This window comes from Lepidochelys kempii, chromosome 12 (genome assembly GCF_965140265.1).
Source record: "Lepidochelys kempii isolate rLepKem1 chromosome 12, rLepKem1.hap2, whole genome shotgun sequence".
In the NCBI taxonomy this organism is placed as follows: domain Eukaryota; kingdom Metazoa; phylum Chordata; order Testudines; family Cheloniidae; genus Lepidochelys; species Lepidochelys kempii.
The window spans coordinates 6,125,916-6,142,881 of NC_133267.1; the positions used below are offsets into that span (position 1 = coordinate 6,125,916).

Here is a 16,966-nt window from a genome sequence, read left to right on the forward strand (position 1 = left end):
CTGGCAGAAATGTAGGCACCTGCAGGGTTAGATAGGAGCTGAGCAGGGGTTTTGAGGAAGCCTGTGGAGGAGAGAACTGCAAAATCCCAGTGTGGCACCCTAACCACTGGCCCATCCTTCCTCTACCGGCCGACATTCCTTGGGAGGTGTCAGGTGGAGGACCTACTACAGAAGGCTGAAAGTCAGACACGAACTCAGTCTTCTAGTGACAGTAGGAGGAAGTAGCTCCTGGGCCATCCATAAGGAATATACATACCTAAGAACTGTCCTACCAGTCTCTGCCCTAGCCTTTCAATCTGACGCGGGAGCTGGAAGATCCACAAACCCCATCACAAAAGGGTACAGTACAATAAGGCTACTGAGATCAAGGTTCCCAATCCCATTCAATCCCTTACAACACGCGCCCCAAACTCCCGCTTTTATAGCGTACATGTTGCTAAAAGACAAGCCTTATTCTGATCAAGCCCTTTTAGAGGGAAGTTGATGATTAGACCACTCCCCAAAGCGCTCTGAAGGGATCCCCCTAGGGCAGACAGAAGAGAACAAGGTTCGCTGTTTGCTCTGAAGGGCTCCTAGCCAAACTCATTGCCAGTTTGGTTGGGGAGATACACAGGGAACAGGATGCGTTTTCCCTCCTTTCGCTTCCCAACCCAACATGCCTGTGAAGGGCCGGATTCTGCTGCTGAGAATTCAGCGCCATTGATTTCCATGGAACCAGGATTAAGCCATATGTTAGAGAAATGCCACAAGCTCTTTCTTTCTTTGTCTCTTGGGCCTCTTGAATCCAGTCTGACCAGTCTAGAGACTTCACCAGAGTGGTTTACCTGCCCTCCAGTAATCACCCCCCCCCACCGCATTTTGGTCCCTGGGGGAAGGTTAGTACCCCCCCCCACACACACACACACACAAAGATATACATAATATTGATAGATACAGAAGCAGGAGAGTCTGCTAGGTTCTTCTTAATGTCTTTATTAATTTTCGACACAATTTTCTACATCAACCATTTTTTGTTCCATTTTACATTTTCGTAGTCGTCTGTAAATACCATGGCATCGATGCAACTTTCTGAGCATCGACCATCTGAATGCACACAACTATGAGGATTCACCTCATACAGAAGTCTGAAATCCATTAAATTCCACCTTAACCAGGAAAAAAGAAAAAACTCAAAAACAAACCCAGAACAAAATTACAGCCAGAACACCTTAAATGTTAAAACCACACATTTGTTACCAGTTGCTACAAGAACGAAAGAAATAGGGGGGAAAATCCAATATATATATTATGTATAGGTATTTATATATATATTATCTGAAAGGACACACTAAAAAAACCAAGAAAAATTGCAGCAGTATCTACAGTAAAAAGAATTCCTACTAGCTTTCAAACATTCACATTTAATGTTCAGAAGGAAGCACACGGAAAAACAGAGTCTGGGACAAACTAATACACAACAGAGAGTTTCTAGAATGCTTGTGGTAATGTCATACCATTTAAAGGCAGTATGCTTGTGTGTGGCGTGTGTGTTCTGTATTTATCCGTATGGTAAGCAGAGGTGAGAGACGCACACTCTCCTCGACAGCATAGAGACAGTGTGTCTGGAACACCACGGGATGTTTAATGCTGTCTCTCTTTATATCTCTAATAGAATTTCTTCTTGTTGCTAGTATGATCAGCTTTGGATTTGTTCCCTCCAGCACCTAGAGTGGCAAGCCAGGCAGCTGAGGAGCCCTGTAGGGACTGTGTGGTCACAAAGGACCAGAATGGAAGTTGGGTGGATCAAAGGGACTGGAGACCCAGCATCTGAGATGGTGAATGCTCAGTAGCTTAGTAACTGGCTCTGCAGTGAGCTGGCATTCACCAGCTGAAATGGCACAGAATGCCACTGGTTGTGTTCCTCATGGTCTTCGGTAGTCCCTTTGACTTCATCTTATGGTCCATTTCCCCCCTCCCTGGCCCAAGGGCAATACAACAGGAAGGGGAGGGTTCTCATCCTAACAGAGAAAATATGGCACTCCCATGTGGCCGTGGCTCATGCTTGGGCCCACTGGTTTGTGGCCTCCCTTGGCGACTCACTTTTGCCTGGGACATGGTGGAAGGAGATGGTGGCTAATCCCGGGAATGTGTAAGGTCAGCTCTTGTTTCTCTCCCTGCCCCCCAGGACTGGTGAAAAAGGAACAGTTCTATAACCATGCAGAGGAATTGCAAATGCTGGCTGTCTCCAGCTTATGCTGTGATGGGGTTTTGGGGGCAGAGCCCCAGAGCCAGGTGACCCTGAGGGGCTAACATGAAGTTTAGGAAGCCCTTTCATACAAAGTACATGATAACATAGCTCCCCTTACCCCAGATGCCCTCCCAAGCACTCCTCACCCTCTGCATACAAGGCGCTGACAACCAAGGGAATCCCATTGACAGGTGAGACTAGGGAAATTTCCACTCCCAACGCACCAACTAGTAAACCCTGGAACAAACTGGCTAACAAGCCATTTACCAGATGGAATCAGAAATGCTCAGCTGCATGTCATGGGTCCTGTACTGCTAACAGCTCACAGAGATTCTCCTTTAGCTCAAGTGGGTAGGGCTGGGCTTTTGGAACAAGAGGATCTGTGTTCAGTTCCCCGCTGTCACCAGGACATTCTGAGCAGCCATGCAGCACAGAGACATGGATTTGTTACAATACAAATTCTCATCCTGTGCCCGAAACACCAGACCCAAACCACACTCAGCCCCAGATCCTCAGGACGGATCACAGACACGTAGGAACTTCACCAACTCAAAATGGATCGAGCCACAACACTGAGGAAGAACCAAGCCCTAGACAGACACTCAGCACGGTACGCCAAGCGACAAATGTGTCTGAGACAATGAGAATGGGGCGTGGGGGGAGAGGTGTTGGCTCTGGGGGTTTCCAATGGGATTCCCACCAGAATCTGGGGAGCAAAACTCTTGACTGGCACAGACTAAAATATCCCTGTGAAAGGTGGTACCCACTTGCCCTGATTCCACTGCGCCAACCACAGAAACACTGGCACAAAGCCAAGAAACAAGGCCTCACACCTGCCTAGCAGTGGGCATAGGATGCAAAGTTCAAAGCCCAATTCACATAGACTAACAGTAAACAGAATAGACTGGGACAAATTACAGACTTAATTCAGCTAGTACTGGACACACAGTCAGAGGGAGAGAGACATTTCTGGAGTCCATGCCGCCTGCTTGTGGTACGCACACAACACCCAATGAAGTCACGTCCCAATCACGCAAAGATGCATCACCCATTCGCTAGAACTTAGCCCAGTTGTGGTAGGTGCTGTACAAACAACCGAAGATACTTTTGTCCAGTGCTCAATTTGTGATGAAAGAGGTACCAGTGCTCAAGCAATGTTTTTACTTTCATATCGGAGGCGGCAAGCCCAGAAGTGCCGGGGCTCTGAACTGCCAAGCCTGGAGGTGCTGGGGATCAGCCCTGGCGAGCTCTGGCACAAATTAAGCACTGCTTTTGTCCCTTGGGCAGGCTATCCCCAGCACATGGCCTGTAAATACTACAGTTGTCCACCAACAGAGCACAAAACAGCAACAGAACAATAGCAGCTGCCCCGTGGGCCTTTGGACGCTCCTTATAAGTTCCTGGAGTGTTTGCTTCTAACAGCCTTTCTGGAGAGCAGAAACAGGCCTCACATTAAGGGAGGGAGAAAGACACCTGCACAGCCAGCAGCCCTGTCACGGACATTGCCACCACCTGCCGCTGCATAAATTTCCTCCATCCTCTAGCCCCAACATCCTGCCCCTGGCAGCACTGCCATGAGCCAGGACGGAGCTTTTCCCTTGTGACTCTTGGATCGGTGTGGAAGGGAGGGGGAGGTGCAGAGACCGCGGAGGAGTTTAGTCTGGTTTTGGTTACTGTCGTTGATTGTCCTTCTTGCAAAAAATAATTGCGTGTGTGCACGAATCACGAACACACACGCACAGGAACCCCAGGGCTCCTTACTGCCATGGAGCACCTGGGAGCTTAGTTTATAGCACTGGCTCATGCGCGACTATTGTTTCTAAATGCGTCTGGGGCAAATTTAAGATCCTGTGACTTGCGCGCTTTATTGGAACCAGAAAGGGCAGAGATCACTAGGTCTCATTTAGTGTAGGTATTTCTTGGGGCATGGTTATTTTTATTATATGGTTTTACAGCTCTCACCCCTGTGGCATTTGGGTGATGTTGTCTTGTAGGGGAGGGGCTAATGCCCAGTCCTCATGACACGTCACTTCCTGCCTTAAAACAATTCTACTTCCTGTTTTGGACGGACAGGCCAGAGGGCTAGGAAGGAAGGTCCCAGGGAGCCATTCTGCAGAGAAGCTACCTTTCGGATTGCTCTTTCCATGGCTAGGCAAATGCTTAGAGTTCAGCGTGACCGGGATTAAATCCCAGTGGGCAGCAACGTTTTAAAACCAGGATTTCTCAAGCCCTTTTTTGTTTCTTCCTCCCCATCTCCCATATTATCCCAAGGATGCATGGACCCGACCCTGGGTACGGCTACCCAGTGACACTCAACACCATAGAGTGTTTAACCCGTGTAAATGCTGTGTGGGTCTTTGTCCCCCCTCTAGTGGCCGAACCATTTATAGCAGGGTAGGAGTGTACTGTGGCTAACTGGGGTGGTCTTTTTAGCTCAAGTGGTAGGGACTCATGCTTTTAGCTCTTGGGGTCCTAGGTTCAATTCCCCCAGGGGCAGGTCAATCGGAGAAAAAAGGACGGTGGCGATCACTGGAAGGGGGGGGGCCCATGCGACATTTAACTCTTAGCAGTTTATTTAAACAAACAAACAAACCCAGATGGTTATGAACACCCCACCTCACGTGAAAGAATTGTGGTGAACCCTTCGGTGACTATGGACATTACGTGCTTGCTTGAGTTTTCCTGCCGTTGGCCAATTCGCTGACACTTCCCACGGGTGACCTGAGGAAACCAAGCCTTTGGCTAACAAGCTACCGAAGTGGCTGGGCGGAGCCAACACCCATTGCCTCTGCCAAGGGCTTGTCTCAGGAGCCTCTCCGAACCAACTGCACGGCAGAAACCTGCGGACCTGACCAGTGGAGAGACTTGTTACGGCTCTACTGACAACAAGATAACGTCACTAATTCAAAGCTGCAGCTATAGCTAGAGGTGGATTGAACCGTCGGTCTTACAATGGTGTTTCCCCACTCCCCTTTTTTATGTAATATTAAAAGGAAAAAAAACCCCAACGAGAAAGAAAACGAAACCCCAACACGGTAACGGTTGGAAGCCGCACAGGATGGCCGTTTGGATGGTGACTCGATGCAGAACGATGCTAAATGTCTCCAGCGGAGGAGGAAGAGGAGGAGGAGGAGGAGACGGTGGAGGGACCAGAAACCTCAGCACGAAACCTCCATGGTGTGGTTGATCTGCCCCATGGCCTCGCTGCTTTCCGAGTGGGTGCAGGCCCGAGGGCGGCTGCCGTCCACCGAGCTGGCGCTGGTGAGGGAGGCAGTGCGGGAGCGGGCCAGGCGGGTCATGCTGGCTGAGGGCACTGGGAGGAGGGAGAAAAAGATGGGGTTAGGGATTGCACCCGGGGCCTGCAAGGAGGACTCAGGCAGACACGACACACAAGCAAAGCCAACATTGGTGAAGTAACGGGCTCTCCAGCCCATCGAGTGAAGCGCCATTCTCCCAGCCTCTGCATACTGAGATGCCAGCTTCCAACTGCTCAAGCTTGAAGCATGCGGTGTTACAAGAGATGAGCTGCTACCGGCCTAGGATGGAGGGCAGCAGGGGTCCATTAATCCATCTGTCACTGGGATGGAGTGGGAGGTGGGGAGACTCCTGCTGCTAAGCCCAGATACCTTTGGAGCGGTGCACTCTAGACTGTGTGGGAACAGACTATTGGAAGGGCTGCTCCCCAGCCTCCAGCAAGTCCCGGTGGGAGTTTGCAGGCGGAGGTTTTAACGTGTGATATTTTGCCCCTTCGGGCGGTCAGGTGTTCTAAAGACTTTGAGGATCTGGGCCTTAACACCCAACTGGTATGCTAGCTGGTCTGTGCACACAGAGCATCTGATATGGCCATGAAAATCCCCACGCACAAGAATGCTGGCATGCCATCGTGCACTCATGATGATCTGTGAAACATACCCCTCCTAGTGCAATGCACAAGGGGTGGTGACGTGTCTTGTGCCTTAAATACATGGGCTAAAGCAATGGGGTCTCAGCCTCCTGCACTGTTCCACACAGCTTTTCAATCACTGTGCGGGGCAATATTATCCCCATTGTGGATAATAGGGCGTATTATCCACAATGGGGACCCTGGGGGTTCTGCCTGACACTGGGGGAGGGGAACACTGCCTTGGAGCTGCTCCCTACGGAGAGGGTAGAATAGGGGAGACTATTCTGTGCTAAATGGACATGGGAAATGGGATCCTTCCCGTCCCCATCCTGTGAGACTGGGACACACCACTGCTACTAGAACTCCCCCCAGAGCAGAGGTCAGGAAGGAGACACCCCCCAGCAGCAATGAACTAGTCCAGCTACATTTTGTGAATGCGGCTTATTCCCAAGGGATGTGGCAGTAAGAGCCAAAGTGGGATGGAAGCCACATTCACCCACTTGTGCTGTTCGTCTACACCTGGGGGCCACGAAAGTAGGCTGGTCTCTCTTGGGCTCTCATGCACTAGCCCACTGCTGGATTTCAGAGTCACAACCCCACGGGGGAAGCTGTAAGCCCACCGCTCCCCCAACATCTGACCGGCACTCTTATGCCGTGATGCTGCCCTGGGATTCCCATCTGCATCAGGTTTGAAAAGACCCTACATGTGCGGCCAAGAAGAGCAGCTAATTATTCTCATGGTGGTGTTTCCGCAGTCCCCAGCGCACCATCCGGTGGGCTCTGAATGCACTTTGCCAGGACAGGACATCCCTAAATCTTCCCTGAAATAGGAGGCAGGACCCCCTGCAGCAGCTGAGCCGGCGTCCTGGGCCCCAGAGGAGCCAGGAGGCAAAAGACCCAATTCAGTGCAGCAGAGCCGGGGGAGGAGATCATCCGAGAACTAGTTATGGTTCGGTGATTCGCTGCTCCAGTCCCGGCCTTTAGAGCAGCCAAGGGGTCTCCTCCCTGGTTTGGGGTCCCAGGTGAAGCAGCCTTCTCCTGCCTCCCTGGGAGGGGATGGAGAAGTGGCACAGGAATGGTCCCAGGCCACAGGAATCGTCCCCTCCCCTCCCCACTAACACCTCTCCAGCCTTTCCAAGCAGCTCAGGGCGGGTGTCGGGTAGGCAAGCAAGGGGCTCTCGAAAGTGAGGGGCAGCAGCCCTGGCACCCCTAGAGCCAGGCTGCTTCTCCAACCTAGGTGGGGGCCGCAGAGCAGCTGGTACCCAGCAGGGGAAACATGTAGCAGCCCTGAGCTGTCCCAGCCACACTCCCATCCTCACCACCAACACGCACAATCCACAGCTGGCCGCTAGCCCCGGCGAACAGAGCACCCAGCGGCACAAGGTGCCACCGCAGCACCAGCCACTCACTGGCGGCCAACAGCAGGAGTGGAGGATGCCGATGCCCAGCTGCGGGTAGAGATCCCAAGGGGTCGGATTCCAAGCAGGGAGGGTGCTCCCCACCCTGCCTGCCCCAAGCAGCTATTCCCCCGCCTCTCCTGCACCCGAAGCCTAGTCCCGTCCCCATCCCTGACTTGGCCTCTTTCACAGCTTGCCGGAGACTTTTTCACTCTGGGAAGCCTCTTTCTGCCACCGCTCCTCTCCTGGAGAGGGCGGGGCTGGGGGTGGGCACTGGAACTCAGCCCCCCCCCCCGCAGCAATGCATATGGAGTTGGGGGACGGGGGTGCATGCAGCGGATGGGGAGGAGGGTGAGCAGCAGTGACGGGGGTACCTGCTCCTCCACTCAGCCTCCGATCCTTCAAGTATGCAACTAAGGGAGAGACAGAGAGCAAGGGGGGTGGGAGGGGGCGGGGAGACAAGAGACGTTGGGAGAGAAAGAGAGCGTCAGCATTCGATCTGCCCCAAAAACCAAACAACTGGGATGGCAACCACAAAACGGAGAGAGTGGGAGGGAGAGAGACAGATGGCAGGAAGGATTACACCCCCCCCATCTATACGCCCCCCCCACACCCCCCATCTACACACACACACACACCCGTCTACACACACACCCCGTCTACACGCCCCCCCATCTATACGCCCCCACACCCCCCCATCTACACACACACACACACACCCCTGTCTACACACACACCCCGTCTACACACACAGACCCTGTCTCTACGCACCCACCCACCCAGAGTCTACACAGACACACACACACCCCTGTCTACACACACACCCCCATCTATACGCCCCCCCACACCCCCCATCTACACACACACCCCGTCTACACACACAGACCCTGTCTCTACGCACCCACCCACCCAGAGTCTACACAAACACACACCCTGTCTCTATCCTCACACACACACAGAGTCTCCACACACCCCATCTACACACCCACACCTCCGTCTCCACCCCCCCACACCCCATCTCTACCCCCCCAGTCTACACAGACACACACACACTCTGTCTATACCTCCCCACAAACACACCTATCCCCCGTCTATACACTCCCACAATTACACCCCCTATCTATACTCACACACACTCACTCTCTCCTGGGGGCTAGCCCAGTGATCTGTACAAGGCAAGTCAAGTCGCAATGTGATCGGACAACGCTCGCCCCCCACCTCTCTGCCCGTCTCACAGAACCATCAACGGGACCGCACGGGTCTAATGAAGCGATGCTGGTTCCTGGCCACCCCCTGGAGACCCCAGAGCAGCCAAGGCCTGAGAGAGCAGAGGGGTCAGGGGAATCTCAGCTCAGTCCCATCCCCCTCCATTCCCCCACTGTGGAATCAGAGCTGGCTCGGACACCTCCCAGTGCCAGGCCGGGCCCTGCCCTTCCCCTGTGCACAGGCCCCTTCGTCCTGCTCGAAGGTGGCAGCAGTGTTGATGGCGAGGGGGGGGCTGGGCAGGCCCCCTCGCCGCATTCCCACACTGTGCGCACTGCTTTGCAAGGAAGTTCAGATGGCCTTTGCTGTGGGGCCTGATCCTGAAGTGCCCGCAGCTCCCACCAGCCAGTGGGTGCTCAGCACCCAGGGAGACCAGGCACCTTGGGCTGGGACTGGCTTTTTAAGGGCCAAGGGCTCTCCGCCTGCCTCCCTCCAAGGGGCAACCTGCCGCCTCTGTCCCTGCAGAGCTGAGCCACGCTAATTAATCTGCAAAGAGCAGGGACTGAGCATGGAGCCCAGAGAGCCCGTGGGGAGGCAGCCAGGTTGTCTCACTGATCTGTGGTTTTCACACGCACCTCCTGAGTGCCGAAAACCAACTCGGTTCTCCCCCTCCTGGGTTCCCTGGGCCCAGGGGCCTGGCAGGGGCTTCTGGCCCAGGGCACATGCTCACACCACGGGCAGTGACTACACAGGCAGGGCAGGGGGGACCGTGCTGTCAGCACAGTGCCATGGGGGCAGAGCGCTGGCATGCCGGGGGCTCCGGGCACTGCACCGTGCCAGGCTGAGTCGCAGAGATGGGTACCCCACCACGCCCCGGTGGGCATGTGCCCATCCACCCAACCTGTGCCCTTACACACACACAGTGCCGTGCGAAAGACAACTTCACGCACCGGCATGGATACACGCCTACCTACACACCTGCATGCACGAACATTTACACACACACACACACACCCCCGCATGTGTAGGGCACATTCCCACCACCCTACACACACCTGTCCCCCCAGCCATATCCACACTCACACCCACACACACCTGGCACCTGCACTTACTGTAACCCATCCCTTGCAGGAAGTACTTAAAGGCTTCGGTCAGTTTTCCAGGCTGTTGGAGGGGAAGAGAGGAAAAACAAGGCTGAAAGGGCGGGAGGAGATGCTGGCTGCTGCTGGCTCGCTCAGCAGGGAGGGGCTGCTGGGACACAGACTGCTGCCCTCCCTCACCAAACCCAAGAGGCCAAGAGACCCCATCCCCGGCAGCCCCTTCCCAGGCTATGAGGAGACTGGGGGGGTGGATTTCCCCCTCTCCTGGGCAGCGGTGATGCCCCCGCCCCCGGGGCTGGCCTGACTGTAGCAAAGCAGCCAGGTGGACTCTGCACATGCCCCTCCCCCACTATTAGACAGGGCCAGGGGCCACCCCAAGCCCCCATGGGAGCGGAGCAGAGTGGGGGCCTCCGCAGGGCCTGGGCAGAGCAGCGGGGGCAGCTCACCGAGCCCCTGGGGCAGGGATCCCACCGCCCCCTCCAGCCACACGCAGACACACCTCTGCCTGCTGCTCCAGCACAGAGCCAGGGTGGCGTGGAGCTGAGGACCGGGATGGGGGAAGGGAAGAGAAAGAGCCAGGGTGGGGGGCTGGAGGACTCACCTGTGTGACTTGTGGGAGCCCCCCAGAGTCGGCCATCTGGAGGGGAAAAACAGGACTCTGTTAGTGGAGGGCCCTGGGGACAACTCTACCGGCGCCCTGGCTCAGAGCCCAGCCCACCTGCTGCATGGACATTTCGGTGGCTGCTGGGGCAGTCTGCAGGGACCCTCTTCCAACCTGCCAGCACCTCAGCCCAGCTGGCTGCGCAGGGGGAATCCAGCAAGGTGGACATGGGCGCTCAGGAGTGGTGGGGGTGCCCAAAGAGCCCTTTCCCTGCTGGAACGCCCCTGGTCACCTGCGGGCGGGGGACAGGCCACAGGGACACGGCGCGGGCCATTTATTGCAGGCCACTCCTGGGAGAGGCCAGCCCTGCCCATGGAGGGACAGCTAGCAATTCCTACTACCCGAGTCTAAGCTAGCAGAGCTGTTGGGGGAGGAGCGTGCAGGAGAGGTTTGGCATAACGGTGGGGGGTGGGAGGAGCGCGGAGCTGCAATGCAGGATCGAGGGGTGTTGGCAGAGATGGGGGGCTCCAGGGCTGGTGTAGCAGGGGGACTGCAGGGCGGGACTCAGGGGTTTGAACAGAGCTGGGGGGGGGCAGGGCTGGTGTAGCGGGAGGACTCCAGGGCAGGATTAAGGGGCCCCCATTGGCAGAGCTGAGGGGGGGCAGGACTGGTGTAGCGGGAGGACTCCAGGGCAGGATTAAGGGGCCCCCATTGGCAGAGCTGGGGGGGGGCAGGGCTGGTGTAGCGGGAGGACTCCAGGGCAGGATTAAGGGGCCCCCATTGGCAGAGCTGGGGGGGGGCAGGGCTGGTGTAGCGGGAGGACTCCAGGGCAGGATTAAGGGGCCCCCATTGGCAGAGCTGGGGGGGGGCAGGGCTGGTGTAGCGGGAGGACTCCAGGGCAGGATTAAGGGGCCCCCATTGGCAGAGCTGGGGGGGGGCAGGGCTGGTGTAGCGGGAGGACTCCAGGGCAGGATTAAGGGGCCCCCATTGGCAGAGCTGGGGGGGGCCAGGGCTGGTGTAGCGGGAGGACTCCAGGGCAGGATTAAGGGGCCCCCATTGGCAGAGCTGGGGGGGGGCAGGGCTGGTGTAGCGGGAGGACTCCAGGGCAGGATTAAGGGGCCCCCATTGGCAGAGCTGGGGGGGGCCAGGGCTGGTGTAGCGGGAGGACTCCAGGGCAGGATTAAGGGGCCCCCATTGGCAGAGCTGGGGGGGGCCAGGGCTGGTGTAGCGGGAGGACTCCAGGGCAGGATTAAGGGGCCCCCATTGGCAGAGCTGGGGGGGGGCAGGGCTGGTGTAGCGGGAGGACTCCAGGGCAGGATTAAGGGGCCCCCATTGGCAGAGCTGGGGGGGGCCAGGGCTGGTGTAGCGGGAGGACTCCAGGGCAGGATTAAGGGGCCCCCATTGGCAGAGCTGGGGGGGCAGGGCTGGTGTAGCGGGAGGACTCCAGGGCAGGATTAAGGGGCCCCCATTGGCAGAGCTGGGGGGGGCAGGGCTGGTGTAGCGGGAGGACTCCAGGGCAGGATTAAGGGGCCCCCATTGGCAGAGCTGGTGGGGGGGCCAGGGCTGGTGTAGCGGGAGGACTCCAAGGCAGGATTAAGGGGCCCCCATTGGCAGAGCTGGGGGGGGGCAGGGCTGGTGTAGCGGGAGGACTCCAAGGCAGGATTAAGGGGCCCCCATTGGCAGAGCTGGGGGGCAACCAGGGCTGGTGTAGCGGGAGGACTCCAGGGCAGTATTAAGGGGCCCCCATTGGCAGAGCCGGGGGAGGGGGGATTCGGGAAAGGAATAGCGGGGGGGGCCAAGAGGCATGGGCAGAACTCTGAGGGAGAAGTCTGCACCACTCTCAGCCCTGACTGGCTGCCAGCCCCCCACGCAGTGGGAGGTGGCTGGCGGATCCAGCTTACCTTCAAGAATGTGGTGGTGACTGGATCCAGCTTGGAGTTACACTCCACCTGTCAAGGAGAAGAGAGAGGTTTAGGATGGTCAGAGAGCAGTGTGCCGGGGATGCCTGCCACACCTCCACGGCATGCGTTTTTAACCACTGGAACAATTTACTAGGGGTTGTGGTGGAGTCTCCAGCACTGGCAACTTTAAATCAAGATTGGCTGGTTTTCTAAAGGATCTGCTCTGGGAATTACGTTGGGGAAGGTCTCTGGCCTTGGGATCTATGAATTGAAGGGTGCCCCACCCTCTGACTCTGTCCCAGACAGGCCTCCCTCTCCATGTGCCCAGAGCTAATTCTCCTTTATGGGTCAAGAAAGCAAGACACAGAGAACCAGAAAGTAGCTGAGGGATTCCTCATTTGGCCCCGTGGCTGCAGCATGCACTATCCGCTCCATGCCAGGTGGGGCTCAGCTCGGGGTGAATCTGGGATGCAGGCAGAGGCTGGGACTTGGAGAGAAAAAGTGCCCTGCAGGGTGGGGCAGTGGCCCCCCAGTGTCCGTAGGGAAGGATTGACTTACTGTGTCTGCCCGGAATGGGGAGAGAGCAGGGGGCAGAGAAGGGAAAGTGGCAGGGATGGGGGCATGCAGAGGTGCTGGAGGAGAAACCCGGTGGAAAACGGGAATTTGTTCTGCAAAAACCCGGGAGAGCAGGGAGAAGAGAAAGAGAGACATGCTGAGAGAGAGGGAGAAGAAAGGGACATACAGCAAAGGAAAAAGAAAATCAAAATGTCAACAAATTTTGTTTTTCAACCCGCTCGAGAAGAAACCGACTCTCAGGGAGTGAGGACAGGAGAAACCGCTCAATGGAGAAAAGAGAGTGGGGGTGCAGCAGCGAGAGAGAATCTGGATTCCTGCCTTACTCTGGGGAGCCGGTTTAAATCCCCCTAGCATGAAGGCTGGTGTATTGGAACAGCCTGAAAGTGGCACAGGATGCCGAGGGTCTGGGCAGGACATGACAGTGCCCTAGGAATGCCCGCTCCTGCTAGGGGGAGAAGTAGGCAGCATGGGGTTTAACCCTTTACTCACCACCCCATCTTCAGCAGGAGCGTTGTCCCCCACCACCAGCATGACTGGGCAGCTGGAAACACCAAGAGGAGGAGAGTGGTCAGGGGCTTGGTCTTTAACACCCGGTTGCAATTCAGCCCCACTGGGACCAGTGTGTGACTTACCGAAGTGTTTTGGCATTGGGGACAGTCCCAGGCCGGTTAATGTCCAGGTCTCTGCGGCTGAGGGGGAGAGAGTGGGGCCAGAGGTTAGTGCCCCAGAGCAAAATCGCAGACCTTCCAGAATACCCATAGGCAAAGCACGCCAGCAGCTTCTCCGGCCTGAAAGCTTCTCTCCATCCAGACAGGGGAGAGTCATGGATGGAGGTGCAAGAGGGCAGCAGAACCCAGCCCAACCCATGGAAATGTGGAGTGATGGTCTCCGAACTCCAGCACATATCACAACGGCAAAGTCTTGGCACGAGCACTAAGTTCCCCGAACCCAGTGTCAGAGGGGTTAATGAGACACTTGGCCGTCTTCCTCTTACCCTTGCAACCATGCGTACCCCACGTGGCCCCAGGCCTGCAGGAGGGCCAACCCACTTGCCTGACTCCCGCTGCCCAGAATGGGCCTGGCCGGTTTGGCCCACCCCCCTGCCCAAAGCAGGGCTGGATCGCACACCCCACCATTCCTCAGCCCAGAGCACAGAATCACGGAAGTGTGGGCCTGGAAGGGACCTCAGCAGGGCATCTAGTCCAGTCCCCTGCACTCAAGGCAGGACGACATAATAACTAGACCATCCCTGACAGGTGTTTGTCTAATTCTTAAAAACTCCAGTGATGGAGATTCCACAACCTCCCTAGGCAATTTATTCCGGTGCTTAACCACTCTGACAGTTAGGAAGTTTTTCCTAATGTCCAACCTAAACTTCTCTTGCTGCAATTTAAGCCCATTGCTTCCTGTCCTATCCTCAGAGGTTAACAAGAATTTTTTTTTCCCTCCTCCTTGTAACAGCCTTTTATGTACTTGAAAACTGTTATGTCCCCTCTCAGTCTTCTCTTCTCCAGACTAAACAAACCCAATTCTTTCAACCTTCCCTCATAGGTCATGTTTTCTAGACCTTTCATCATTTTTGTTGTTCTTCTCTGGACTTTCTCCAATTTGTCCACATCCTTCCTGAAATGTGGCGCCCAGAACTGGACACAATACTCTAGTTGAGGCCTAATCAGAGCGGAGTAGAGCGGAAGCATTACTCCTCGTGTCTTGCTTACAACACTCCTGCTAATACATCCCAGAATGACGTTCCCTTTTTTTGCAACAGTGTTACACTGTTGACTCATATTTAGCTTGTGATCCACTATGACCCCCAGATCCCTTTTCACAATATTCCTTCCTAGGCAGTCATCTCCCATTTTGAATGTGTGCAACCGATTGTTCCTTCCTAAGTGGAGGACTTTACATTTGTCCTTATTGAATTTCATCCTGTTTACTTCAGACCATTTCTCCAGTTTCTCCAGATCGTTCTGAATTTTAATCCTATCCTCCAAAGCACTTGCAACCTCCCATCTTGGTATCGGCCCCAAACTTTTTAAGTGTTCTCTCAATGCCATTATCTAAATCATTGAACAGAACCAGAACTGATCCCTGTGGGACCCCACTTGTTATGCCCTTCCAACTTGACTGTGAACCACTGATAACTACTCTCTGGGAAGGGTTTTCCAACCAGTTCTGCATCCACCTTATAGTAGCGCATCTGGGTTATATTTCCCTAGTTTGTTTATGAGAAGGTCATGCAAGACAGTATCAAACGCCTTACTAAAGTCAAGATATACCACATTTACCACTTCCCCCCCCACATCCACAAGGCTTGTTACCCTGTCAAAAATAGCATTTATGTTGGTTTGACATGATTTGTTCTTGAGAAATCCATGCTGACTAACTTATCACCTTCTAGGTGTTTGCAGATTGATTGCTTGATTAGTTGTCCCATTATCTTTCCAGGTACAGAAGTTAAGCTGACTGGTCTGTAATTCCTCAGGTTGTCCTTATTCCCCCTTTTTATAGGTGGGCACTATATTTGCCCTTTTCCAGTCTGCTGGAATCTCTCCCGTCTTCCATGAGTTTTTGGAGATAATCGCTGATGGCTCAGTTATCGCCTCAGTCAGCTTCTGGAGTATTCTGGGATGCATTTCATCAGGCCCTGGTGACTTGAAGACATCTAACTTGTCTAAGTAACTTTTAACTTGTTCTTTGCCTATTTTAGCCTCAGATTCTACTTCACTTTCACTGGCACTAACTATGTTAGACGTCCAATCGCTACTACGCTTTTTGGTGAAAACAAACAAAAAAGGCATTTAGCACTTTCATTATTTCCACATTTTCTGTTATTGTTCCTCTCCCCTCCTCATTGAGTAATGGGCCTGCCCTGTCCTTGGTCTTCCTCTTGCTTCTAACGTATTTGTAGAATGTTTTCTTGTTACCTTTTAGGTCTCCACCTAGCTTAATCTTGTTTTGTGCCTTGACCTTTCTAATGATGTCTCTACATGCTTGTTGTTGTTTGTTTGTATTCATCCTTCATAATTTGACAGAGTTTCCATTTTTTGTAGGACTCTTTTTTGAGTTTCAGCTCACTGAAGGTCTGGTTAGGCCAGGGTGGTCTCTGACCAGAGTTCCCGTCTCTTCTATGCAGGGGGATAGTTTCCTCTTGTGCCCTTAATAATGTCTCCTTAAAAAACTGCCAATAACTGATTTTCCCTTTCGACTTGCTTCCCATGGCTCTTGCCATCTTACTCCCTGAGTTTGCTGAAGTCCGCTTCTTGAAATCCATTGTCTTTATTGGGCTGTTTTCCCTCCTACCATTTCTTAGAATCATGCACTCTACCATTTCACCATCATTTTCACCCAAGTTGCCTTCCACTTTCCCATTCTTAACCGGTTCCTCCCTACTTGTCAAAATCAAATCTAGATTAGCCTCTCCCCCGGTGGCTGTCTCCACCTTCTGAAATAAAAAATGGTCTCCGGTGCATTCCTAGAACATGTTGGATAATCTGTGCCCTGCTGGGTTATTTTCCCAACAGATGTCTCGGGAGTTGAAGTCCCCCAACACCACCAAGTTCTGGGCTTTGGACGATTTTGTTAGTTGTTTAAAAAAAGCCTCACCCATCTCTTCTTCCTGGTTAGATGGGCTCTCGTAGATTCCAGCCATAACCCATCACTCTTGTTTGCACCCTACCCCTATGTCCCACTGCCCAGAGAGGGGCCAGCCCACATGCCCACACCGCCCCACTGCTCGCAGCATGGCCCGTGTGCCCCACTGGCCCCAGGCCAGAGAGGGGCCAGCCTACATGCCCCCACTACTCCCTAGCCCGAAGCAGGCCTGGTCCGCATCATGCCTCCCACCACCCCCTGCCTGGAGCATGGCTTACCTGGGTGTCGCAACTACCCGCCCTGCCCAGAGTGGGGCCAGCCAGCACACCTCACCAGTCCCCTGCCAGAGTGTGACCTATCCATGTGCCCCATTGCTCCCCTTCCCAGACTGGGGCTAGCCCATACCCCTGCCACCCCACCTGCCCAGAGCAGGGCTGGATCACATGCCCCACTACTCCCCTGCTGGGAGCACGGCCAATCTGTG

At 54.7% G+C, this 16,966-nt stretch overlaps 1 protein-coding gene across 8 annotated transcripts in view; it reads right to left on the reverse strand.

The window, feature by feature from the left end:
* Positions 1–956: 956 nt before the first annotated feature.
* The window catches only part of NDRG4 (NDRG family member 4), an 88,031-nt gene continuing 72,021 nt past the window's right edge, over positions 957–16,966 (reverse strand). For 7 of the 8 annotated variants that reach the window (XM_073307342.1, XM_073307347.1, XM_073307339.1 and 4 more), the window contains 7 exons: positions 13,521–13,577; positions 13,378–13,429; positions 12,313–12,360; positions 10,412–10,447; positions 9,823–9,874; positions 7,882–7,920; positions 957–5,540 (listed from right to left, as the gene is read on the reverse strand). In XM_073307342.1, coding sequence (XP_073163443.1) covers positions 5,386–5,540; positions 7,882–7,920; positions 9,823–9,874; positions 10,412–10,447; positions 12,313–12,360; positions 13,378–13,429; positions 13,521–13,577 — 439 coding nt within the window. In that variant the 3' untranslated portion in view covers positions 957–5,385. The remainder of the gene's footprint in view (positions 5,541–7,881; positions 7,921–9,822; positions 9,875–10,411; positions 10,448–12,312; positions 12,361–13,377; positions 13,430–13,520; positions 13,578–16,966) is intronic. The other variant, XM_073307340.1, reaches the window with a different exon arrangement.